This window comes from Lepidochelys kempii, chromosome 9, assembly GCF_965140285.1.
Source record: "Lepidochelys kempii isolate rLepKem1 chromosome 9, rLepKem1.hap1, whole genome shotgun sequence".
NCBI classification, from domain to species: domain Eukaryota; kingdom Metazoa; phylum Chordata; order Testudines; family Cheloniidae; genus Lepidochelys; species Lepidochelys kempii.
The window spans coordinates 69,376,876-69,404,514 of NC_136388.1; the positions used below are offsets into that span (position 1 = coordinate 69,376,876).

At 39.2% G+C, this 27,639-nt stretch overlaps 1 protein-coding gene across 3 annotated transcripts in view; it reads right to left on the bottom strand.

Annotated features, from left to right (window-relative positions):
- The window catches only part of PCDH11X (protocadherin 11 X-linked), a 1,007,737-nt gene that overhangs the window by 259,857 nt on the left and 720,241 nt on the right, over positions 1–27,639 (bottom strand). For all 3 annotated transcript variants that reach the window (XM_078854233.1, XM_073360862.2, XM_073360864.2), the window contains one exon: positions 1,719–1,917. In XM_078854233.1, the coding sequence (XP_078710359.1) occupies positions 1,719–1,917 (199 nt within the window). The remainder of the gene's footprint in view (positions 1–1,718; positions 1,918–27,639) is intronic.

Here is a 27,639-nt window from a genome sequence, read left to right on the forward strand (position 1 = left end):
CCCTTCTAACTCTGCTGGAGACATTAGGATCTTTAGTTGTTCTGTGAAATGGAAGTAAGCGTGTTTCCTTCTTTCGACCCTATCTAGAGGTAAATTTGGCATTGTAACTGTGAGGATTTGGAAAGTGTGTCAATGTCAAATGTATGAATTATGTTTGATATTATGAACTATCTGTGTGTTTATGCCCATAAGGCTGTCTTTTGCTGTATACTTTCATCATACCTTTTGTGCTAAGAAGAGGGAGAATGGCACTTTGTTGCCTGCCCCTATAAGGGCTGGCCATTAAGGACCAACAACAATTGAATAACCTGGTCCTAAAACAACTGGATGGTTACAACCTAGATAAAACCAGTTTTCTCCAGCTTATCTGCAGAGAATGGAAAATGGAAAATGAAAACCAAAAACAGGAGACAGATCACAGAAACCAGGTGTTAGGCTGGCTTTTAAAAACACAGAGGTTTGCTTTTTGAGCTAGAGAGAACTGTCTGACTTCCAGACCAACAGAAGCTGAACGGAGTTTGCTGCATGAGTCAGAGAGTACAATCCATGACCAAGACGAGAAGTCTGAGTCCCAAGGAGTGAGGACCAGGGACTCCTGAAAGTGACAGATGAAAACCCCAGGGGCTCTCAGACTGGTGAGGACACTGAAGGGAGGGATTTGAGAACAGGTTTTGTTGTTTTTTGCATGGATCTGTACATCTCTATGCTTTCTGCATGTTTGATTAAGAAGTTACTTTGCACAGCCTCTAAGTGCCTGGCTTCAACTGACTTGTGCCTCTGAATGGGTTAAATGGTCAACCAGACTCCTTCTATGAGTGGAGCTTGGGAAAGGGTGTGTTTAAGCTGTTGACGAGACTTGGGGGTTCAGTAATGGTCTTGGGGCCTAGGACAGCTGGACTGTGGGCTACCACTTCGGAGAAGGGGTATCATCAGGGAATCTGTATGCCAGCAATGAGCCTAAAGACCAGAGACAGTGTTTGGAGCCTGCCTAGACCCAGGGGAGATGAAAAACACATGAATCCAGTGTTTGTCCAACAGGGGAGAGATTGTCATGGTGAGTGACAGTTACAAAGGAGCCTCTTGTTCTAAATCAAATACACTGTTGTAAGTTGGCCCTGAGTACACCTTGACATGTCAGCTTTGCCTCCCCACTTTCTGATGTCATCAACCTCCAGTGCTACTTGTTTAATTAAGCAACATGACACACCAAGCAATGCCTTTCTGGGTGATTACCTCACACCACAGGTTGCCCTCACAGACACTAAAATGAGGACCTTTAATTTCTGAAGAACAGCAGTGATTTCAAAGAACTGCATGTTGCTCAGAGGGCTCTGCTGCTATTGTAGAATGCACAGTAAGGAAAAGTATGGAAAGGGAAAATGTTAAAAGCCATACAGTTCTTGAGGAGCATCAGTGTGGATAAAAAAGGCAGCAGTGACAGCCAACCAGAAAGCACCACTTCTCTCTAGCATGCCAAACCCATAACAAACCCCAGCTAATAAAGATGCAAACCAGCTACAACACTGACAGAGCATTTCAACACAAAATGGTCAAAAATATTTGCTTTGAACTTTGTCGTTTTTGTCTTTAAAACGTACCAGTTCGCAACCAAAATAGTATTTTCCCATCTTAATTTCGCATTAAACTTTAATTAGTGGCTTTAAAATTAGCCCACTTGTGACTTATTAACATTAATATGCCTAGAGAGCATCACTTACTGGACTCCGGGTCCGAATTGCCATCTCCTTCTGTCCGACTGTTGGGTGAAGCCTGTTCATAGTACTCCTCTTGGGGGAAACCAAGGGGCAGAGGATGCGATATGCTTGCACTGCTGCTGGGTTCATGGTCTCCAAGCCCACTGTCACTGCAGCTTTCCTGGGAGCCGTCTGGGAGGTGAAATGTGACACGGCGTTGCGACTGCAAGGAAAGAAAGAAAATTATATGGTTTCAACTACAAACTGAGTAATTGCTTAATGCATCCAATGTAGGAAATATATTATTTCAGCTATCTGGTGAGGACACATTAACATTATCTACAGTTGTGCACAATTTCAGGCTTTTGTGAACAGGCATCTCTGCTTTCAAACCTGCTTCATCTGACAGCAGAGCTTTTCCTATTTTTTAAAACTGTAAACCTTGATGCAGAATGAAGGACGCCTCATGCTAAAGAGATTCTGTCAACCTTCACAGGCCTTTGAAGTCTTCCATAAATCGACTTGGAGATTTCAATCACCATTTGAGTCTGAATTTATTTCTCTGCTCATTTCTCTGGTTTTCAAAATATATTCTTTTCATTATAAGCTACTCCCCTACTTTAAGGCCAGAGAATGTGAAACATTTCTAACTGATAAAAAGAAAAGGAGTACTTGTGGCACCTTAGAGACCAACAAATTTATTTGAGCATAAGTAGTGGATGCACCATATGAAGTGAGCTGTAGCTCACGAAAGCTTATGCTCAAATAAATTGGTTAGTCTCTAAGGTGCCACAAGTACTCCTTTTCTTTTTGCGGATACAGACTAACACGGCTGCTACTCTGAAACATTTCTAACTGATGTGGTTGACTCTTTCAGAATCACAGTAATAACATAACAATAAATGTTACAATGAAAATAAATCTTTAAAAAAATCTATCTAAACAAATGAACTAAAAGTAGTCCTCAGACCTTCCCCTCCAAAAATTGTAGGGACATAAGCTTTTGTTTTGATTTCATCCACAATTCAAAGAGCTTTGGGGCCAGTTTTTTAAAGGTATTTAGGTGCCTAATTAGATTTTTCAAAAGCATTTAGGTACCTAACACTTAGGTGCCAGCTGCCTACCTAGGGCTTTTCAAAAATTCCAGTAGGTGCCTAAATACCTTTTAAAAATCTGGCCATTTATCTTCATACTAAGGTTGATATTTGGAAGGTGAATTGGGTAAGGAAGCAAAACAGTCATAGCAAGATGACTGGTTTGAGGCAAAGAATTTCATATAATCATAGACTTTAAGGTCAGAAGGGACCATTATGATGGTCTAGTCTGACCTCCTGCACAATGCAGGCCACAGAATCTCACCCACCCACTCCTGTAACAAACCCCTAACCTATGTCTGAACTACTGAAGTCCTCAAATCACGGTTTAAAGACTTCAAGGCGCAGAGAATCCTCCAGCAAGTGACCCATGCCCCAAGCTGCAGAAGAAGGAGAAAAATCCCCAGGGCCTCTGCCAATCTGCCCTGGAGGAAAATTCCTTCCCAACCCCAAATATGGTGATCAGCTAAACCCTGAGCATGTGGGCAAGACTCACCAGCCAGACACCCAGGAAAGAATTCTCTGTAGTAACTCAGATCCCACCCTATCTAACATCCCATCATAGGCCATTGGGCATATCTATCACTAATAGTTGAAGATCAATTAACTGCCATAATTAGGCTATCCCATCATATCATCCCTTCAATAAACTTATCAAGCTTAGTTTTGAAGCCGGATATGTCTTTTGCCCCCACTGCTTCCCTTGGAAGGGTGTTCCAGAACGTCACTCCTCTGATGGTTAGAAACCTTTGTCTAATTTTGAGTCTAAACTTCCTACTGGCCAATTTACATCCATTTGTTCTTGCGTCCACATTGGTTCTGAGCTTAAATAATTCTTCTCCCTCCGTGGTATTTATCCCTCTGATATATTTATAGATAGCAATCATATCTCCTCTCGGCCTTCTTTTGGTTAGGCTAAACAAGCCAAGCTCTTTGAGTCTCCTTTCATAAGACAGATTTTCCATTCCTCGGACCATCCTAGTAGTCCTTCTCTGTACCTGTTCCAGTTTGAATTCATCTTTCTTAAACACAGGAGACCAGAACTGCACACAGTATTCCAGATGAGGTCTTACCAGTGCCTTGTATAACGGTACTAATACCTCCTTATCTCTACAGGAAATACCTCACCTGATGGTCTCACCCAAGACCTCATTAACTTTTTTCATGGCCATATCACATTAGCAGCTCATAGTCATCCTGTGATCAACCAATACTCCGAGGTCCTTTTCCTCCTCTGTTACTTCCAAGTGATGCATCCCCAGTTTATAACAAAAATTCTTGTTATTAATCACTAAATGCATGACCTTGCACTTCTCACTATTAAATTTCATCCTATTACTATTACTCCAGTTTACAAGGTCCACTTGGTTTGTGCTCCTTCCCCTCATCCTTCTTTACATACCTTTACCCCGGAGCGTAACACTCTGAAGTCTAAAAATCCTTACATTTTAAAGTTACACGGAAGTTATTACAAATACCTCCAACATCACTTTCTTATGACATTAAGTACTGAACACCACGATGGATGTAAACATACATGTTTTAATAAAATTACTGTAAGCTTCCAAGTAGAATGTAATGGACAACACAGAAATAAAAATGTGACTGTAAAGAAATTAAGTTTTCTTAGCAAACTGTGCTCACTACATCAGTTTTACACCCATATCACATCTTTGTTCAACAACATTCAGATTTTTCCCCAAAAGAAACATAATACTATGGTTTGGATCATCTTCCTTACAGAAAGAAAATGATGAGGATCCCATTGCAGAGGTTTTGCACTCGAGACAGTGGTGTCTCGCCCCAGCAGAAAAGGCCTCAGGGCCCAAGCTAAAATTTCACAGATTATGGATGATCCACAAGAGGCCAGACCTATCTATATAGATCCTCTATGCCTCTGTTCTGGTATTGGCACTTAGTGCACCCGTCCAAAAGCTACCTGGGACTCAACCTGCCTGTAGCTGTCCACAGAAACTCCTGGAAAGAGACGCTGTGGAATGTTTTGCATGAATGGATGGGGAACAATGTGTACTTTCACCCGCAACTACCACACTCCTGCCCAGTCTCTGATCCTTTCCCCAGCACAAACTCACAGAGACCCAAAAAGTGCCCCCCACAAGGCCCAGAGGAAGGGATCGTTCCACAGAGATGACTGATGTCTTCTGGCCCAGTTAACACAATGCTTAAAATATCCATGGCTTCTTGAAATCTAATCTATACTAGTACTCTCACCGTTGTTACTGCTGGTGAAGCTGAATAATAGGAGCAACGGTGAGGAATTTACAGCCAAAAAAAAAATCTAACTCCTTATGCCCTGTGATAATCAAAAATGTGTGCACATTTATGCATGTATTCTGCATATATAAAATATAGTAACTGCACAGAACAATTAGACATGCAACCGCATGCGTAAATATGTAAAAATAAGGCCCTTACAGGATATTAATAAGAAAAAGAATAGTAACACTAATTAAGATACATTTATAATGACTATGACTCATCATATTCCAGTGCATAAACTATCTGCCAGACACAACTTTTGCAGACACAAAAGAAACTACCCCTTTGAATATTACTGTAGAACTAGGTATATTCAGTTTTCCACTGAATTGTCGAAGGTGAGAGGAATGAAAACAAATGGAGACTGTCAAAGTAACTTGATATATTTTTTGATGAGATTACAAGTTTGGTTGATAAAGGCAATAATGCTGATGTAATATACTTAGACTTCTATAAGGTGTTTGACTTGGTACCATATGACATTTTGATTAAAAAGCTAGAATGATATAAAATTTACGTGGCACACATTAAACGGATAGGTCTCAAAATGTAATTGTATATAGGGATTCATCATCGACCGGATGTGTTTCCAGTCGGGTCCTGCAGTGATCTGTTCTTGCCCCTACACTGCTTAATATTTTTCTCAATTACTTCAAATAAAATATAAAATCATTACTGATTAAGTTTGCAGATGACACAATAAATCTGGGACTAGTAAATAATGAAGAGGACAGGTCACTGATTCACAGCACTCTGGATTACTTGGTAAGTTGGGTGCAAGTAAACAGTGTTGTTTTAATATGGCTAAATGTAAATATACATATCTAGGCACAAAGAATGTAGGCCATACTTACAGGATGGGGGGACTCTATACTGGGAAGCAGTGACACTGAAAAAGATTCTGGGTGGAGAGGTTAATCAGCTGAACATGAGTTCCTAGTGTGATGCTGCTGCCAAAAAAACTAATGCAATCCTGGGATGCATAAACAGGAGAATCTCAAGTAGGAGTAGAGATGTTATTTTACATCCATATTTGGTCCTGGTGTGACTGTTGCTGGAATACTGTGGCCAGTCCTTGTGCCCACAGTTCAAGACAGATGTTGATAAATTGAGGCGGGTTCAGAGAAGAGTCATGAGAATAATTAAAGGAGTGGAAACATGCCTTACAGTGATATACTCAAATAACTCAATCTATTTAGCTTAACAAAGAGAAGGTTAATAAGGGGTGACATCATTACAGTTTATACGTATCCACATGGGGAACAAATATTTAATAATGGGCTTTTCCATCTAGCAGAGAAAGGTATAACACGATCCAACGGCTGGAAAGTAAAGCTAGACAACTTCAGAGTAGAAATGAGTAATTTTTTAATGGTGAGAGTAATTAACCATTGGAACAATTTACTAAGTGTCATGGTGGACTCTCCATCACTGACATTTTAAAATCAAGATTAGAGGTTTTTTCTGAAAGAGCTAATATAGGAATTATTTTAGGGAAGTTCTGTGTTACACAGGAGGTCAGACTAAATGAAAATAATAGTTCATTCTGGCATTGGAATCTATGAATCAAATAAACAAATGGGGAAAAGTAAATTAGTTTTTAAATATTATTTCAGTTAACATAAATTAAGGTTTTATTAGTAACAGACAAAAATATCTGCCTTAAAAGTATAGGGAGCCAGATGTTTAGCTGGTATAAATCACCACAGTACCACTGAAGTCAATGGAGTTACCCCAATTTACACCAGGTAAGGATCTGACTCATAATCATTAATTTGAAAATGTGCTTGCAAAGTTTGACACACTTGATAATACAATCTGATAACAAAGCAGTTACCTCTAGAGCAATTTATCAACATGAGAGAAGAAAAGTACTATTTTTTTCCCAAGTAACAGTGCTGTCATTGTCTTAATTCATGCAGAAACCACAACAACAATCTGGAACAAGTCATACTAATAAAATTTTGCCAAAAGCAGGGACTTATCTTCTGTCACATTTATTTTGGAAATTTCCTCCTTGAGGCATTTCAATTTCAATTTATAAGATTACAAAATATCCTCAGACTCCAGCTGTTTTTCTATTTATCTCCAAAGGGAGTATATATACATAGTAACAGAATAACAAGGATTATGGCCTGTTTTATTCATTTGATTACAAGTTACCACATTTTAAAAAGAAAGAAAAAAATCTTTAATTTTTTTAGCTTTACAGAATATTAATATAGGATTAGAACCTTAAAGGAACTTGAGCTACAAACCATAACTTTCCTCTCAGCTTCTTTTCAGTGTAAAGAAAGATGTGCGACATTTTTTAGTTCAAATTCATTTTTTGACATATTTAGTGCTATTAAATTTGTTCTTCAGTGAAATTAAAAGACAATGAAGGTTGCTTCCAGAGATGTCATAAGCACAATCAGAATTTTTGTCAGAGGTGTCATCTGGCATCTAAGAAAAGGCTGCATTTTGTAAAGCAGCCTGTCTCTGGTGGGATCAAACTGAATTACAAAAAGAAACTGAATCAAAAACCAAAAACAAACAAAACAAAACTTTCACCCTCATTATTCCAAGCTATATGAAGACTGATCAAAGCCGCAAACTACACAGAGTTCATTGTTTCATGACAATAATTAGACTGTGGCAGTGGGACCAATAAAAGATGAGTCTAAGTAAATAGCTTTCGATACATTGGAGGGATGATTCCTGGAATTATACACCAGGGGATTTGTTAATTTATAATCAAAAACTGAAAAAAGAAAAATAGGAAAAAAAACAGCTGATATCAACTCAGTAGCATTAAACTATTAACCTTGTTATTTTCATTCATTGAAGCAAATTAATATCAGTTTAAAATAAGAGTGTGTACAAAAAATGTTTACATTACTATTTTAGTTTATGTTGGATTAATTATATTCGTTAGTTGAAAATTATGATTTAAGCCAGCGCTTTTTCAAATACACACTCTAAGATACCACGAAAACAGAACAAAAGGTTATTTCCATCTTTTCCTCCAGTGTTTCCTCCCAGTGGACAAATGAGTCAACATCTTTTTTTTTTTCTTTTTCAATGCAAAACCCTGTTATTCTGCCATCACTGCACTTTCTCTTTTACTGATACTTCCCATAGGTCAGAGGAATATGTACGATAAATATCTTGACTATATAATCATCTTCAGTCAACACCAATGGCTCTTCTAGACACTGCTCAGAAAGGCTCCCCAATCATCATTATTTCCAACTCAGTTTTTCCTATATTTACCCCCACAGAGTACTTAAGTATAATCTTTTGTTCCACATGCTTTTTACAGAGACACAGCACCAAATTTTGTTTTCAGATTTTATCAGTATACAATACCCTCTGAATTGCATAAAAACAAACAGCAGAATGCTTACAGGTTAAAAGCATCCAACCTCAGACACAGAAAAACAATCGCTACTGTTGGACCCAATAAAGGAAAGCCAAAATTACTTCTCTTTTGCCTAGATTTCATAGCCTGGACTGCTATAGTTGCAACATATTCAGTTTCCACCAATCATTATACAACTCCTACTCCCAGTAATTCACATACACATTCAGCTCAGATCAATTACTCTAAGATATCTATGTTTACAATGTCAATTTAAATATGCCACACTAACCTTTTATGGTTTATAATTAATTACTTTAAAGTTACAACCGTCTTATAGGTGCCTTCTCCCTTCTCCCCCCATTTGGAAGGTGGATTTTTGAATGAAGAACAAAGGTATGTGTATTAGTCCTAACAAAAATTTTATTTTAAAAGAAGACTTGAAATCTGCAGCAGAAGGGTTCACATGGACAATAAGCACACGGCTCACTGGAGCAATGTAGATTTACACCCCAGCTTTCCGCACATCAAGCGTTTGTGTAGACACATCTTGAGGCATGTTTTCCAGGCTTTGAATAATTCTTGTAGCTCTTTTTTAATTTTTCATCATCCTTCTTGAAGACACCCAAACTGGACACAGTATTTCAACAATGATCTCACTAACACCAGATACAGAGGTAAGGCACGCTCTCTACTCCGACTTATACATCCAAATACTATGTTCGCTCTTTTAGTTACAACATCACAGTGTGAGCTCACGTTCAACTGTTTATCTACCATGACCTGCACGTCGTCTTCAGAGTCACTGTTTTGCAGGCTATATTCTCCCATCTTATGTGTGACCTACATTCTTTGTTCCTAGATAGATGACTTTGGATTTGGCTGTATTTAAATACAAATTTCTCAAATGAGACCACCTTGCCACATGTTCTAGGTCAGTCTGTCTAACTGACCTGTCCCCACCATTATTTACCAATCCACTTATTTTTGCATCATCTGAAAAATTTACCAGCAATGATTTTATATTTTCTTACAGATCACTGAGAAAAATATTGAATAGCATTAGGTCAAGAAGGGGAGCCCCTTAAAAACACCCGAATTGGATGACTATTCCCCATTTAATTTTTGTAATCTATCAGTTAATCAATTTTTAATCCCTTTAATATGGGCTGCACTGATTTTGTATAAAGAAAAGGAGAACTTGTGGCACCTTAGAGACTAACCAATTTATTTGAGCATAACCTTTCGTGAGCTATAGCTCACTTCATCGGATGCATACTGTGGAAAGTGTAGAAGATCTTATTATATACACACAAAGCATGAAAAAATGCCGCCTCCCACCCCACTCTCCTGCTGGTAATAGCTTATCTAAAGTGACCACTCTCCTTACAATGCGTATGATAATCAAGGTGGGCCATTTCCAACACAAATCCAGGTTTTCTCACCCCCTCCTCCCCACACACACACACAAATTCACTCTCCTGAGTTCGTGGGGGGGGGGGGGGTGAGAAAACCTGGATTTGTGTTGGAAATGGCCCACCTTGATTATCATACACATTGTAAGGAGAGTGATCACTTTAGATAAGCTATTACCAGCAGGAGAATGGGGTGGGAGGAGGTATTTTTTCATGCTTTGTGTGTATATAATAAGATCTTCTACACTTTCCACAGTATGCATCCGATGAAGTGAGCTGTAGCTCACGAAAGCTTATGCTCAAATAAATTGGTTAGTCTCTAAGGTGCCACAAGTACTCCTTTTCTTTTTGCGAATACAGACTAACACGGCTATTACTCTGAAACCTGATTTTGTATAGTGATTTTGGACTTCTCTCACTCTGTCTCTTTTTTTTTTTTGGTGGGGGTGGGTAGTAATCAGAATACCATGAGGAACTCAGTCAGAAGCCTTAAAGCAGACTCATGTCAAAACTCTTGAACAAATTTATGATCTTATAAAAAGGAAATTTATTTATCCAGACCTATTTGCCATAAAATCATGTTGATTATTATTAGCTATATCAACATCCCTTAATTCTTTACTCGTTGAGTCTCTTAGCAGTCATTCTATGATTTTGCCAGGGATCACTGTCAGATTAACTGACCTGTAGTTTCCCAGGTCATACTGTTTACCATTTTTAAATATTGGCAAAACATTAGCTTTGTTTCAGTCCTCTGGAGCTTCCCCAGTATTACAAGGTTTGTTTGTTTGTTTTTAAAAAAATCAAAATAAACGATTCAGAGAGCTCCTCAACCAATTCTTTTAAAACTCTTGGGTGCAAAATATCCGATCTGCTGATTTAAAAATGTTCAATTTAATAGTTGCAGTCTAAAAGCCCCACTAGTTACTATTGGAAGATATACATATGTACATCTTGCTTCTTTCCAAATATATCATACAAATATTTGTTGAATACCATTCTATCTTTTCTGCATTATGATTGATAATTTTACCATCCTATGCCATTGCTAGGATTTCAGTTTTTCTTCATGTATTCCTTCTCATTTGTTAATCCAATTTAGAGAGGTTGATGTCTAGGAGACATACTTCATCAGTTTGCCAAGAGACACAGGATAATTTTGTTGGAGCATCTCACACAGTTGACTGACCAGCTGAACGTAAATAAAACATTATCCATATCATAGACTTCTCAATGTTTTTAAATGAAATAAAATATTAACAATTTAGAGATTACAACTATGTGCACTGCAAAAATGAAGTATGAAATTTCATTTTTAAAAGGTATTTCTGTTTTATTTTTAGGCTTTTTTTTTTTTACATTGAGGGTAAAAATTTCAAAAATACCTTTGTAGTTTAGGAGCCTAAGTCCCATTAATGTGTGCCTAATGAGTCACTAAGTGCCAAAGTCATTCTGAAAAGGGGAGCAATTGGAGGTGTGATTGCAGCATGTATTGGTATACCCACGCTAGCTAGAATCTAGCTAGCACATCTAAAAATTGCAGCGTAGACATAGGGGCACAGGCTGTACAAGTGTGCTGAAGACATAGTCATGTACTCATGCTTTGCTAGCCCACGCTGATGTGCACGCCACCACGTCTACCCTATTTTTAGTCATGTCAGCTACAGCAAAGCTAGTTCAGTTATGCCAATGTATGTTGCCATCATGCTTCCAGTTGCAGTGTAGACATATTTTGAGATACTTGCGAAAATTGTATCGTCAGTTATTTCTAAAGGAAAATTAAAATATCATAAATAGTTGAAGTGTGTTGTACCTAGATATTCCAGAAGTATAACTTTTGCTAAACCACTGCTTCTTGTAAAAAAACGAAAACAGAAAAGCTTTTTGCTACCTGTTTTGTTAAGGAGAGAAGAAAATATTCACAAATGTAACAGATGTATTGGTTAGATTGATATTCCATTCCTCCTCTTGAACCTTGTCAGAGCCACTGAACAAACTTCTTGTCAATCTGATCAAAGCTGCATTTCACTGATTTCTGAATAATTAGCCGGAGGGGCTCATCTCATGAACAATCTAATCCTCTCTTGCCAAAAAAACACATCTGATGTGTTAATATTTTTTTAAACAACATCTACCAATTAAATTATCATCTTTCACACTTATCAACATCACAAAAAACAAAGAACTGTAATAAAAGAGCAAATAAAAAGTGGAAAATATAACAGCATTTAAAGTGTGTCAAACATTTAATTTTGCTTTTGAAAGCCAGTTATTGTATGCTAACGAGATGTCAAAATGACAGTTGAAAGCACACTTTTTAAAGTTTAATGTGTGTAAGATATTTCAAGTTGACATGATTAATTTAAAATTGCTCATAAAAATACACAGACGTACTATAGCTGTTGTGCTAGTAAAATTAACCGTAGTTGAGGTTGTGAAATAGTTTCCATTCTAATCCTTTGTTTTCATATGCTCCTAACTTTCCGAGTTTGTTAATTTGGGGGTTATAATTTTACAAGTTTGCTTCCTGATAGATTTCTGTTTTCTTTTTTGAAAGTTTGAGTAAAGTCCTTCTAGTTCTGAGAAGGTAAAAATAAGAAAATTATAATATAGGCCATCAATAATATAAGCAGAAACTTTAGCACTGACATTTGATGCTGCTACTAGCCACAACTGGCCTAAGACAACAGATCTCATCTAGCCAATGTAAACAGAAATACATTGGATGATGCAACAATAATTCTTAAGGGGTATTTCTTTTAAAGTGAATTGCAATAATATTACCCTCTATGAAAAGAGCCCTGCTTGAAATTCTTAGCTCTCTGCTTTCCTTAGTGTACATGCAGAACTAAAAAAAGAATTTATATTGTCATAAATGTACATGCTGTATTTTTTTCATTCTAGGATCAGTCCGTCAATTGTGGTTGCAGTAGGTATATTTCTTCTTTCTTAATGTGTTAGGTATAGATTTATGGAATAGTATATGTTGCTTCAATGCATTATTCATTGTCCTTTGGACCTTAGTTTTGTACCATGCCAGTCAAGGTTAAACCATTAAGTGCCTGCATGATGAGCCGGTTTGAGCCACAGAGACTTGGAAGAAATTTGGAGAAGCTGATCAAAAATCCATTTGCTATTATTTTTTCTATTCATTTTTTCATTTAAACATCAAATCCTTATGAAGAAATATGAACACACAGAATTCCACAAGCCATCACAGGGATTCACATAAAAACTTGAAAATGTGCCTTCACCATTTTAAACAAAATTAATGGATCTAGTCTTCTCTTTAGTCTCTCACAGAGAAAGGATCCACTTGTCATTCAACTCTGTGGTTTGCATCGGAAAACAAACCGGTATAATATTGAAAGCAAATAATTATTTATTTTGATTTATTTAAACGTGAAAATTAAAACATTCTCAGATGATGAAATTCACCCTAGTACACAGGTCTTATGTGCCACTTATACCTACTTAAACTCATAAGGTAAAATTCTGGCCCCAATGAAGAGAGTGGCATTAATGAGTTCAGATAGCCCTTAATTCAGATGTTAAGGGGTGCATGGGGCTTTCATGGGCTTTTCGGCAATTGGTAGAATTTCAAATTTAAGGTACAGATGATCCACTGAGTATGATACTTATTGGCATGGCTGGAGTATGTAATTTTTTTTTCTTTATGGTAAAAAACCCACAATGGTAGATCTTGACAGCTACAATTTTCCTAAAAAGTAAATTTCTTGATGGGTCAAAGTTAGGGAACTGGTGTTTCAAATATCCCGACACCAGGCCATTTAGGACATCAGAGATCACAGACAGAAACAAAGTGAGTGGAGCATGTCGCATACTGCTACCATACATTTGTGCCTGTCTATTCCGCCCGGCAGCCAGGTTGCCACTTTCTGTAAGAGTGGCAAGAAAGCTTTTTTAGCTCTTTGGGGTTGTAAGCAGCAATAGTCCAAACTTAATTTAATGAGATGTGTACCACAGTGGCTACCACAGAAATAAAAAAAAAAAAAAGAAAGCCGTTCTCAATATATATATATATTTTTAAACCATGTACCGTTATGATTCTTCTTTGATCCCAAAGCCCTACATTTTTCTGATGACGGGAAGGGCAGATGCCCATAATTATCTGAATGATGATGTGCATGGGCAGACCTATGTGCCTGTGTAGCCAAGGAGCTGGGGCCCTTGTGGCTCCTTGTCTCCTGGGTCTGCTGGCTCTTCTGGCTGCCTGGGAGTTGGACAGCTCTAGGGAGTTCGCTGCCCCAGGAATCAGACAGCTCTGGGAGCCAGCTGGCTCACCAGGACAGTACAGAAACCCTTGGGACCCAATTCCAAGGCAATCCGCATGGTGGTCTGCCCTAGACCTGGAAGCCCTGCAGTCCCTGGCTCAGGTTAAATCTACATGGTGGACCCTAGAAGCATACATTCCCTAGCAACCCATCAAGCAAGCTGTGGAGGAGTGGGTGGGCAAGCTGGCAGGCAGGTTGCAATGCCTGCCTGGGGTCCATCAGAAGCCTGATAAAATCAAATGGTTTCTGCTAAACATATCAGTGTTGATGAACTGGCAAATTCTAATAAAAAAAAGCGTAACTGGAATTTTTCTGTTCAGCTCGGCTTCTTAATCTCACAAGCACTTTTTTTGGCAAGGCACTGAATCAACATGGCTGTCCTACAGGTCAGGAACATTATGACTGTGTCATAGAAATATAAAATATGAGGTACAGCTGACAGTCTGCCAATATGTGAAACGTGGAGTTACACTGAATTCTAAGAGAACAGGATCTCAATGAGTGAAATGTGTTAAAAATAAATTTGTTTTATTGAACAGTAAAGATTTTATTAATTCATCCTAACTAAATAATGACAGCTGCAGAATGTTTGCTACATTAATTATAGATTAATTACAATTGCTTTACAAATGAGACTTATGTGTACCATTTTGTAATATTTGATCATTACCACAATAGGTACATGACTGTAAATGACAATTGCCCCTGTACTTTAGGAAGGGGAGGCTTTTATTTCACACACACGTGCGCACACTACAGTGCACAGTGTTGTGTTAATTTTATTCCACCTTCCAACAACTTTGCTTACAACAATCAGGGTAGTCCTCTAGACCCCACTTATTACAAAAATATACACACAAAACATTGAATATCTATAACCTAAATAAAAATTAGCCTATGTAGCAGCTGACCTGCTAAATCTCAATGGTCTTCCCAACCATTATTCCTTATTTAATGAATTAGACATGTTCTACTTCTGTGGCCATATACAACCATCACATTAGATATTCAGTAAAGTCACCTTCTGCAGCACCAAACCCCATAGTACTGCGTTGTCGGATTGTCATTTCTGGAACTCATGCCACTGCCAGTGGTGCCAGGGGAGCGCCATAAAAGTGAGTTAAAGAACTCTCCTGAAGTTTTAGTGCAGCCGGGGTTTGGCCTTTTGTTAGTTGACCTGAGAGACTGAGATCCCGCTCAGCACAAAATCTGAAAACAACTAAGGGCTAGGAAGATTGAAGGATATAGAGGATATCAAATCTTCCACAATGAATGGGAGAAATATTCCCTGGCAAGAAAACTAGGTATATTCCCCCCCCCCACACACACACACACACACATTGATTGGGCCAATGTACATGGCAGAGGGGCATTGCTGGCACATGTACATTGACCAAACCGGACAGTCTCTATGCAAAAGAATAAATGGACACAAATCTGACTCAGGAATCATAACATTCAAAAACCAGTAGGAAACACTTCAACCTCTCCCACTCAGTAAAAGATTTAAGGGTGGCAATTTTGCAACAGAAAAGCTTCAAAAACAAACTCTAAGGAGAAACTGCTGAGCTTGAATTAATATGCAAACTAGATACCATTAACTTGGGTTTGAATAGAGAATGGGAGTGGCTGGGTCATTACACATATTGAATGTATTTCCCTAAGTTAAGTATCCTCACACCTTCTTGTCAACTGTCTAAATGGGCCATCTTGATTATCACTACAAAAGTTTTTTTCTCCTGCTGATAATAGCTCATCTGAACTAATTAGTCTCTTACAGTTTCCATGGCAACTTCCACCTTCTCTCTATGTATATATATGTTCTTACTATATGTTCCATTCTATGCATCCGATGAAGTGGGCTGTAGCCCAAGAAAGCTTATGCTCTAATAAATTTGTTAGTCTCTTAGGTGCCACGAGTACTCCTGTTCTTTTTGCAGATACAGACTAACTCAGCTGCTACTCTGAAACCTATAGCTTTCAGAGGGTTCAAAGTTTTTCGAAGGATAAATCAGTTCAAAATATTTCATAACTGACATGCTGTCTCAAGACATTCGTTTTACAGCAACATTTTACCAGCCTTCAGTATTAGATATAACTAAATATTTAAATAGCTTACATGGAAACTGACCTGGTCACAATGGAAGAGCACAATACATTCACTTTCTGTAGCTATCTCTTGATGTAATGATGTTGCCATCAATTAGCATAATTGGACTCACAGTTGGCACCAATTAGCACCCTTGTTGTCATTCTCAGCAGCAAAGCCAAAAGTGAATGGGCATTCAGACCACAGCACTCCTGGCCCCTACTCTCTCCTGAACAGAAACCTACTGGAAAGGCTGTAAGCCAAATCAAATTATTCCTTTGGTTAGGGCCTGCTCCTGCACCACTGAGGTTAATAGGAGTTTTGCAACTGACATCAATGGTAGCACAAGTAGGCTCCTGAACCGCTGCGTCCCCGCTGTCTTTAGTATGTAAATGAAGGCAGGGTTGCCCATTGCAAGGAAGCTTGTATTGCTGCTACTCATGCCAGTGTTGTTCTGTGCAGATGCAAAGGACATCATTCTCTAGGGTTTTTACTCTGGCACCTTTCATCAGCATTCAATTTATTGAAATTACAAAGAGTCAAGAGGAAAAAGGCTCCAGACAGCTTTCCCCAATGAGCTTTACCCCTCATACTCAAATAAATTGGTTAGTCTCTAAGGTGCCACAAGTACTCCTTTTCTTTTTGCCAATGAAAACAGTTTCAAACAGAGGAGACACCATGTAAACGTTCCAACCAAGGAGGCTGAATCCATCACAATTCCTGTCTGGCACAAGCAACCTAAAAGACGTGTCATAAAACTGAATATATTTTATTTTTAAATATTACTTTACTTTTAAGAAGAATGAGGAGTCCAGTGTGAATATCATTGGATAAACACTGTGTAACATTTTATATCAATGTATACTTACAGCACACTCATTTTATCTCAGAGCTGTTCTAAGACAGAGCATTGCACTTTATTTAATTTGATTAAAATCAGAAGGCTTCTCCTTGCAGTACTCTTCTGCCAGCATACACTGACCTCTAGCCTGACTCTGGAGTTCGATAACCCAGCAGATAAACAGGTTTTCAGATTTTTTTTTTTTAATGAAATGTTATAATTCAAAACCACAAATGGAGGCAGTGATACTTTCTGCCAAAGGAAGCAGTCTTAAATGGATGTCTAAAATACACCTCCACCCCTATATATCTCAGTCTTCGGGAGACAAAAAATGTCACCGCGTTTTAGGTGAGACCGTGTTATATCGAACTTGCTTTGGCCCCCCCCGTTCCTTGTTCCCTGATGCCCCTTCCAGAGACCCCCGTCTATAATCACCCCCAAGACTCCACCCCCTACCCAACCCCCCTGCTCCCTGTCCCCTGACTGCTCCGACCCCTATCCACACCCTCTGCCCCCCTGACAGGCACTCACTGGAAGCGGCGGGAAGCAGAGCAACACGGCCCCAGCCTGCTCCACTCTGCCACCTCCCAGCCGTGGTGCTCCGCTTCCCGCCACTGGTAAGTGCAGGAGTTTGGGGAGCGGACACCTCCCTATACTCACCTGCAGCAGGAAGCGGAGCGCCGTGGCTGGGAGCTGGTGGAGTGGAGCGAGCTAGGGCCGGGCTGCTCTGCTTCTGCCGCTGTCGGTGAGTGCAGGGGGGGATTCCTTCCCTCAAGCCCCCTCCTCCGAGTGACACGGCTGGGGCCGGGGCAAGGGAAGAGGATCAGGCTCCTCCCGGCCCCCCGCTAATCCCCCAGGGCACTCTGGGACTGCAGCACCCCCAAAAGTGCCCCTCCACCACTCCTGCCTCCAAGACCCCGGTGGGGGGAGCCCCTGACTGCCCCCGAGACCCTCTGCCCCTTATCCAACCCCTCGGCACAGGCCCGGCCCAGCACCCTTAACACACTGCTCAGAGCAGCGTGTCGGAGCTTTACCGCATTGTATGCAAACCCGTGTTATATCGGTTCACATTATATTGGGGTAGAGGTGTACTTATAAAACTTATAAATAAGAAAAATGTAAAAATCAAAGCACTGTGCTCCACAGAAACGGACCTAGGGGTTACTGTGGATGAGAAACTGGATATGAGTCAACAGTGGGCCTTACTGCCAAAAAGGCTAATGGCATTTTGGGCTGTATAAGTAGGAGCATTGCCAGCAGATCGAGGGACGTGATTATTCCCCTCTATTTGGCATTGGTGAGGCCTCATCTGGAGTACAGTGTTCAATTTTGGGCCCCACATTACAAGAAGGATGTGGAACAACTGGAAAGAGTCCAGCAGAGGACAACAAAAATGATTAGGGGGCTGGAGCACATGATTTATGAGGAGAGGATGAGGGGACTAGGATTATTTAGTTTGCAGAAGAGAAGAATGAGTGGGGATTTGATAGCTGCTTTCAACTACCTGAAAGGGGGTTTCAAAGAGGATGGATCTAGACTGTTCTCAGTGGTAGCAGATGACAGAACAATGAGTAATGGTATCAAGTTGCAGTGGGGGAGGTTTAGGTTGGATATTAGGAAAAACTTTTTCACTAGGAGGGTGGTGAAGCACTGGAATGGGTTACCTAGGGAGGTGGTGAAATCTCCTTCCTTAGAAGTTTTTAAGGTCAGGCTTGCAAAGCCCTGGCTGGGATGATTTAGTTGGGGATTGGTCCTGCTTTGAGCAGGGGGTTGGACTAGATGACCTCTTGAGGTGCCTTCCAACCCTGATATTCTATGATTCTATGTGCAGTATGGTTGTAGGTTTGATTGTTTCTTTTCTTTTCTTTTCGTCCCCACAGACTACAATTGTCCTCTCTGATAATCAGAATATATAACATTGGTCTCTCAAATCACTGCTCATGTAGTGTCAGTATAGCCACAAATACTCCCATTAACCACCCCATGTTCTTTAGAGTCCTGTTGGATTGTTTCCAAACCATGTGGACTCATTCCTTTCGAACGTTAAGATTACTTATAGCTCCGTTCTTCAAGGAGTAGAATATATAGCATAAGTGACAGAAGTAATAAAGAATATGTTGGTTTGCCTGAAGAATTGTTCATTTCTGTCCTAGGAGGATAGAAATGCTGTCCCTGCAGTTTTTGGAAAGCCGATTCCTCCAGTTTCCTTCAGCTTGTTAACACACCTCATGTCTGCCAGGAGGCTAGTGCTGCTGTACTAATTCAAAGCAACACCAGATTTATGAATTTTAATATGAACTGTATTAGGGCCAGCATTGCATGGGTGTGCAAAAACACAGGAGGAAAGGTGCAATGAGTACTCATCCCACACAGACAGCCTAAGGCTAGATTACATTTCTGAGGCCCTCACTCTGAAAGAGAGAGCCAGACCTCTCTAAGGAAGATCTCTGGGCAACAACTACCTGACCTATCAACATGTCTCCAGTGTTGCCAGGAAAGTATTCTGGAGACACAGAGCTGGTGTGGAGGTCCATAGCCTCCCACTGATTGCACAGCATTCTGTATGGATCCCTGTTGATCCACAGGGTTTGGAGGTGGGTCTTAGAGCCTGTTCCAAGGGTTGAGAGGAATTAACCACATCCTCCCTTATTGAGCCACTGGGGAGAAATCTTTTGAAAGAAAACGTTACAGAGATTTTCTATTGCTTTAGACCCCTTTCAAGGGTCTCCTTGCCTAAAGCGTTGTTGGGTCCGTACCCATTAGAAAATGAGGTGCAATGACGCAAAGGTAGAGTTTAATACAGCAAAGAGCACCATGATATCCCTCATACTGTAGAAAATCCCTTATCTTATTCTTGATAAGGCTGAAATTCCAGGTCACTGCATAACAGCACCATGATAATCCAAGACAATTGGTCAGAGGACAACCTACTTGTGTTTTTGTTACTTAGAAGGAATAAGTTCAATGTAACCGAGAACAGAGGGAGCTATCCTAGGAAAACAAGCAAGATGGAAGTGTGTATTTACTTGAGGCATTTCAATGAATAAAGAATCCAATGTAATCCTGCTCACTGCATTCTTACTTCCATCAATGCACAGATCATGCATGCTTTCCACCAAACAAAATATGTACCTCACGCATCTTCAAAGCCAAATATTTAAAAGTGACACTTGTGGTGTTATTTACATTCATTCCCCTACTGTTTTTTATTAATTTGACCTTTGGTCTTATTTTTTGTCACTTTAGTAGTAATATTCAAATCAGAAGCAAGCTGACTTGTGAGCTTTACTATTCTTTGCAAGTCAACAACCAAATGTATATGTAAGAGGTGGGTGAAATGTATAGTGTGTAATTAGCATTATCCTCTTCATTTTTGTTCCATTTCACAGAACCCATTAATAACTTTCAGTAAATAATACTGAAGCCAAGTCAGCCTTAGATGAATTATTCTATTTTAAACAATACAATTGTCTTTTGATGTACTAGATTTTTAAATTAATTGACTCACCAGAAAACAAGCATGTGAACAGGCAGAGGAAATTACAAGAGGTAATGTCAGTGCAAGTGACGGAAGAAATAAAATATCCATGTCACTGACTTAAATCTATCTAGACAAAGATGCTGCCAAGACCACAGCTGAGAAAGAGGTGGAATTCATCTTGTCTGCATTTCAGATTACTTGTCCTGTCCTAAATACACTTTCTGCATTTCCTAGTTGTGTTCTTCCCAATTAACACCTCTTTAAGTGGCACACCTTTTTATTCTCAAACTACTGAAATGTAAATTTAAAATCTCTTTGACCTGAGGAGAAAATATCCTCCCACTTTTAAGTAGTGACATTCAAAAAACCTGTAATGACTGCAGTTTCTATCCTTCTGAACACAAAGGAAGAATTAATTGTCCCCATAGCTGTTAATGGGAGTTGGGACCATGATCATATGGAGAGGGAACCCCAGATAGTGTATGATCAAGAGAAGAACATTTGCTCGAATATTTATTAATTATTAATTATTATTATATACACAGTGCCCAGAGTGGATGCACCTTACTAGAAGATAATACGTCTTGAAGCCTTGGTTATGGCTCAGTGTGATTGTCAGATATCAGTGGCTTTCTACAGAATAAGCTTTGCTCATTTTATGCCTCTTCTTGTTGTTGTCAAACTCATCTCAGTTCATCTTCAATACCAGGGGCTAATCATCACTTCAGAAATAACCCTACTTCATTTAAACAGTGTAGGTTGCTGATGGAAAATAAGAAGAAAGCAATGCTTACTCTAAACTTTGCTTCCATTTCATTGCACTTTAAAGATGCTGTTTTCATTGGCAATCAGAAACAGCAGCTGCCTACAAAAGGGTAATTTCTGCTCCCTTCACTTAGGATAAGATGTTATTGGAGGAGTAATTAATAATTGTAGCAAGTATTTATATTATATGTTCACATGCAATGTTTTGAAAGCTCTCTAGGGAGGAGCTAGGTGGCACAATGGGAGGTTGATATCACTGCAATAATAAATAAATAAATAAATAAATCCACCTAACACTCATGAAGAATTTTTCATCCATAGATCTCAACACATTTTACAAAATGAGCTAATCATCACTGTCCCTGTTTTACAGATGGGGAAACTGAGGCATGAGAAGGTAAAGTGACTAGGCTTTCATCTCTGGAAAAATGAATTCAGATCTCTGCTCACACCACAAGCTTTGGTCTCCTCTGAGTTCCCATTTCTCCCCCATCATAAAACCAATACACAATTTAGCACAAAGGTCAGTTACTGTTCAGGAGAGTCTGAGGACTGAAACCGAAAGGTTGGGACATGCACATTGTATGGAAGAAGGTTACCAACACTCACCAGCACTATCCTTTCCTCAAACCAATGCCAGCTCCTTATTTTGACACACACTAAATTTCCAGCCTTTTATTTATTTAGTTGGGTTTTTTAAAGTATCCATATCATTTTTAATGCCTGGTTAGGAGCTTTCTCTCTCCTTTGTTAGGTATGAGATGTGTATTTCACCACTGTGGCATACTAACCAGAAATAAAAACTCTTGGGAGGCGCTTCTGGTCTTCCAAAAAGCTTCAGAAACCAAAACAACAACAAAAATAGTAAATGTTACACAAGATCATACGAAATACTGTTTAGTATTACAATGAATAGCTCATGAAAACTCTGACTCGATTAAACTCTGTAATAAGGTCACAAGCTGTAGGATCCTGAATGGGATGCTGGGCTCAGCTGTTAGCTCCTATTAGCTCCATCCAGGCTTACTGAAGGATGTATTTTGTTGTGCTACCCTTCAGGCAACACCCTAAAAAAATCCACGCTCATGATAAAGCTTTAGCTGAAGTTTATGTTTTGTTACCTACATTAACAATAAAGGCAATTCCCAGGAAGGGAACAAATTTGGACTAAATCTAGTTTGTGCACTCTATTTGAAGCATCGTGGAAAGTACTAGCTCACAGGGACAAAAAGAATTGCTGCTTTGTTGTATAATTAAGACCCACTCCTCCTATCTCCCTGCCAGAAAAATACTGCCTGCAGAGAACTGTTAGGTGGCAGACACGGCCAGCAGCACGTGTCTCTAGCAGTTAATAAGCTATCTGGGAAAAATTTCCCATCACTATTCTCATATGATACCGTGATCCAGCTCCCAATGATTTATTTAGATTTATTTTCCCCTTAATATTCAACCTGTTTTCCTTGGCTTAATTTCAGCACATTAATCTGCTTTGACCAGTTTTAAAATTTCCTCTCCATCCTTGATATTTTTTTTCAAATATTTTATGCTGGCCTCTGGACTGCCCTTCACTTCAAATCTACACTGTAGTCTCACCTTCTCTTTTAGTCACACTCCACAGTGGATGGCTCAACACTGAACATATCACCCTGCAGTTTTCCAGGCATGTTATGCTCTTTGGAGAGTGACTGAGATGGGAATTCCAGAGTACCAGGAAGTTTGAAATAAGCAGCAGCCTGATGCCCAACCCACTGCCAGACCTACTGAGTTCCATGTATATCCTGGAGGAAGGAACCAAGTTGTGTTGAGATAGGAAGATGAAAGCTTGGAAAGAGCTTGAGGCTCTTTGGGAAAGGAAGCTGGTCTCCTAGGGGTTCAGACATGCACAGACACCATTTGAACCGAACCTCTGTACTTCATAAGATGTGTCCATCATTAGCTGTGGATTTCAGACCTTATTCATAGAAGATGACAAATACCCAACAAAACAGTGAACCAGAGTGACTCAGTGCAGTACTATGTTCTCATGTCCTGCTGCTCAAAAGTTACTTTTGCAAGTCAAGCCCATGAAATGCTCATTTATTTTAAAATAAAAATAATGACTGATGCGAATAATCTCTGATGAAAGGAATGAGGCTATTCTGACAGGAGAAGTAATTCTCCTAAATTGTCTCTTCTCAGTCAGAAAACGATACAGTAATATTTTGCATGCCCTTTCTTTTAGCTCAATGTAACCCAAGCTTGCAAATTTACATTCTACCATGTTTACATCCCAATATCAAAATAACTGCCCTATGTTTTCACAATTAAAGACTATTAATCCACTGCTACTACAAAACGCAGTCTAATTCCCAACTACCCCCCTAAGGACTCCCAGGACAAAGAGAAAGCACCGAGTGACTACAAACAGGAGATTTTCTGGCTCCAATCAATAATTTACCTACCATTCCACAAATGGATATTTACAACAGAATAATTTTGTAAAGTTCTTTATAAATGCTGATGCACATTCTGACTCTTGCTACTGAGACATTAAGTACTTTGCTGCATCCCTGAGTTGTCGTTGTCAGTAAACCTTGTTCTCTCAAAGAGAAAAATACCATAATAACCATAGAATCACAGAAATGTAGGACTAGAAGGGACCTTGATAGATCATCTAATCCAGTCCCCTGCACTGAGACAGGACTAAGTATTATCTAGGCCAGGGATTGGCAACCTTTGGCATGCAGCCCATCAGGGAAATCTGCTGGTGGGCTGGGCCGGTTTGTTTACCTGCAGGATCCGCAGGTTCAGCCGATCGCAGATCCAACTGGCCACAGTTCGCTGTTCCAGGCAAGTGGGGTTGTGGGAAGCAGCACGTGCCGAGGGATGTGCTAGCCGCTGCTTCTCGCAGCCCCCTTTGGCCTGCAACGGCAAACCGTGGCCAGTTGCCAAAGGTTGCCGATCCCTGATCTAGACCATTTCTGACAAGTGTTTGTCTAACCCACTGATACTCAGATTGAGGCTCACGAACCACAACTGGCTCTTTAATCTGTCTCCTGAAGCTCTTTGCATCACAGGATATTAAAACACTGTGTGATTTAATTATTAACCAATCTAAGTTATTCACCAATCAGGATTTTTTACTATGTTATTAACCAATTGTAGTTGATAAAATAATAATATTTGCTCAGTTGTTTTGCTGTGAGAATGAGAGAGAGAGTAAATGAAACAATGAATTCACACTACTGTGGCTCTTCTGGGTAATGTTGATCACTAATCTGAGTCCTGAACCACTGAGGTCTGAATATCTCTGGTCTAACCTGTTCTTAAAAACCTTCAATCATGGAGTTTCCACAACCTCCCTAGGTAATCTGTTCCAGTGCTTAAACTACCCTTACAGTTAGGAAGTTTTTCCTTGTGTTTAACCGAATATCTCCCTTGCTGTAATTTAAGCTTATGACACCTTATCTTGTTCTCATTAGATAAGAACAATTTATCACCCTCCTCTTTATAACAACTTTTTACATACTTGAAGACTTATTATGTCCCAACTCAGTCTTCTCTTCTTCAGACTAAACAAACGCAGTTTTTTCACTCTTTCCTTGTAGATCATATTGTCTAGATCTTCAATCACTTTTGTTGCTCTCCTCTGCACTTTCTCCAATTTGTCCACATTTTCCCCACAGCATGGTGCCCAGAACTGGACACAATACTCTAGATGAGGCCTTATCAATGTAGAGTGGAAGAGTTACTGCTCATATCCTGCCTACAACACTCCTGCTAATACATCCCAGAATAATGTTCACTTTTTTTGCAACAGTATTACACTGTTGATTCATATTTAGTTTGTGATCCACTATAACCCGCATATCATATTTGTACTACTCCTTCCTGGCACTAATTTCTCATTTTGTGCAACTGATTATTCCTTATGAAGTGTAATACTTTGCATTTGTCCTTATTGAATTTCTCATGTTTATTTCAGACCATTTCTCCAGTTTGTCAAGATCATTTTCAATTCTAATCATGTCCTCCAAAGCACTTGCAACCCTTTCCAGCTTGGTATCATCTGAAAAATTGATAAATTTACTCTCTATACCATTATTCAAATAATTTATGAGGATACTGAATAGAACCGGATCCAAGACAGATCCCTGTGGACCCCACTTGATATGCACTTCCACCTTGATTGTGAACTATTGATAACATACTCCCTGAATATGTTTTTCAACCATTTGTGCACTCACCTTATAGTAGGGTTCTCGAAGGCTATATTTCCCTAGTTTGCTTATGAGAAGGTCACGTGAAACAGTATCAAAAGCCTTACTAAGTTTGAGATATATCCCACCTACTGCTTCCTCCCTCTATCCACAAGGTTTGTTACCCTGTCAAAGGAGGATACTAGGTTGGTTTGACATGATTTGTTCTTGACAAATCCATGTTGACTGTTACTTATCACCTTATTGTCTTCAAGGTGCCTACAAGCTGAATGTTTATTTGCTCCATTATCTTTCTGGGTACTAAAGTTAACTATCACAGATTGCAGACAACTTTAGGAGTCTAAAAACAGCCCATGCCAAGCACAGCATAATAGTATTTTGCATTTATAAGTACCATTAATCAAAAAAGGGCTTTATAAAGATGAATTAACTTTCATAATAGTGGTGACAAGGTAGGTAGTTATTATTATAACAATTTATCAAATGGATAAACTGAGGCACAGAAAAGTTAGTGATGGTCAGAAACTACAAGTCAGTGGAAGAGTCCAAAATAGAATCTAAGAGGTCCTGACACTAGAAATAGTTATTTAGGATGTAATTATACTTTATGTTCTCAATCTATCATCCCTCTAGCAATGTAATTGTCCTCCTTTCATTAAATGCACACACCAGAATCATGCATTTGCTCTATGTAATATATTTTTGTATGATATGTCATAGAAGTTTTTTTTTTAAAGAAGGGATTATATATGTGCATTTATAAGCGTAATACATATGTATGTTCACACAGCATCATTTAGAAATACAATGGAGCCAGGCAATACATCACAAAATGGAGGGGGGGAGTGCCTCAATAAAAAATTTGGTTTCTGCATAGCTGAAGCAATACTAACAGGTATTCATTGTACTGAATAGTAATGCAGTCCATTTTAGAAGTGCCATATGGCTTCAAAGATGCCATTAGCAACTTCTTCTAAGATTACACCTGTGTGTGCAAGTGATAGGACAATAACGATCTTATCTGCTCTAACAAGACTGAAAAATTGGCAACTGCAGAGGGTGCGTGCTGCCAAATGCTGCATCTGTGAATAACAGAGACCAGTTCATTAATGGAACTGTTCAAATTAGAGCTGTGAGAATCCAAGAGCTGAGAAAAGCCTGCCTGATGAGCGAGGCTTTTACTTAAAAGCTCTATAGGTTCATAAGCCTTAAGAGAGCTTTATTATAGTAAACTAATGTAAGTTTAAAATATGCCCACTTCAGCTGTGAAGCTGCATTCAACACCAATGCTCCCTCCAGAGTTTGCCACCCTTTCTAGGAGAATATTTTGGGCTTTGGGAGAGTTCAGGATATAAAGATTAGATGCTGCAGAGTATACTACTTTATAGGTTTTGCTCTGAAAGTAAGAATTTCATTTAGCACTCTGGTGCTTTATTTAAAATTTAAGCTAGTCGTGCAATCTGTCCACACAGGCTTTCAAACTGTTTCAAAGGAACACCATGACATCCCTTCACAGAAGCAATAACAGCCAATAATGTGCACCCATATACAGCATAGGAGCACCTTTCATTCCAAGGATTACATAGGGCTTTTACAAATAATTACAGTGAGCCAGATACAATAAGAGTTCCAATATCCAGATGCATAAACTGAGGTATGGTGATGTTGATTGATTCAAGGCTATGCAGTCAGCAAATGGCAAACAGGGTTAAAACCTGGCTATGTACTAGACCAGAATTCCCCTTTTTCCCTGGTAGGAGGCATCATTTAAAATAATGTACCCAAAAATTCCCATTCATGGAAGAAATACCAGTGGAAATTCTTGAGTAGATATTTTCATATACATGTTTTGAAAAACAAAATAGACACAAACTTCACATCAAAATATCAGAGGGGCTGCCAGCCAGGAAATTACCTTCATTGTTTCTAGAACTGTCCCAAATTGAAGGACTTCTGGTCTGCTATTAGAAAATTTATGCAAATGTTATTTAAGGGTTTCAGAGTAACAGCCGTGTTAGTCTGTATTCGCAAAAAGAAAAGGAGTACTTGTGGCACCTTAGAGACTAACCAATTTATTAGAGCATAAGCTTTCGTGAGCTAAGTGAGCTGTAGCTCATGAAAGCTTATGCTCTAATAAATTGGT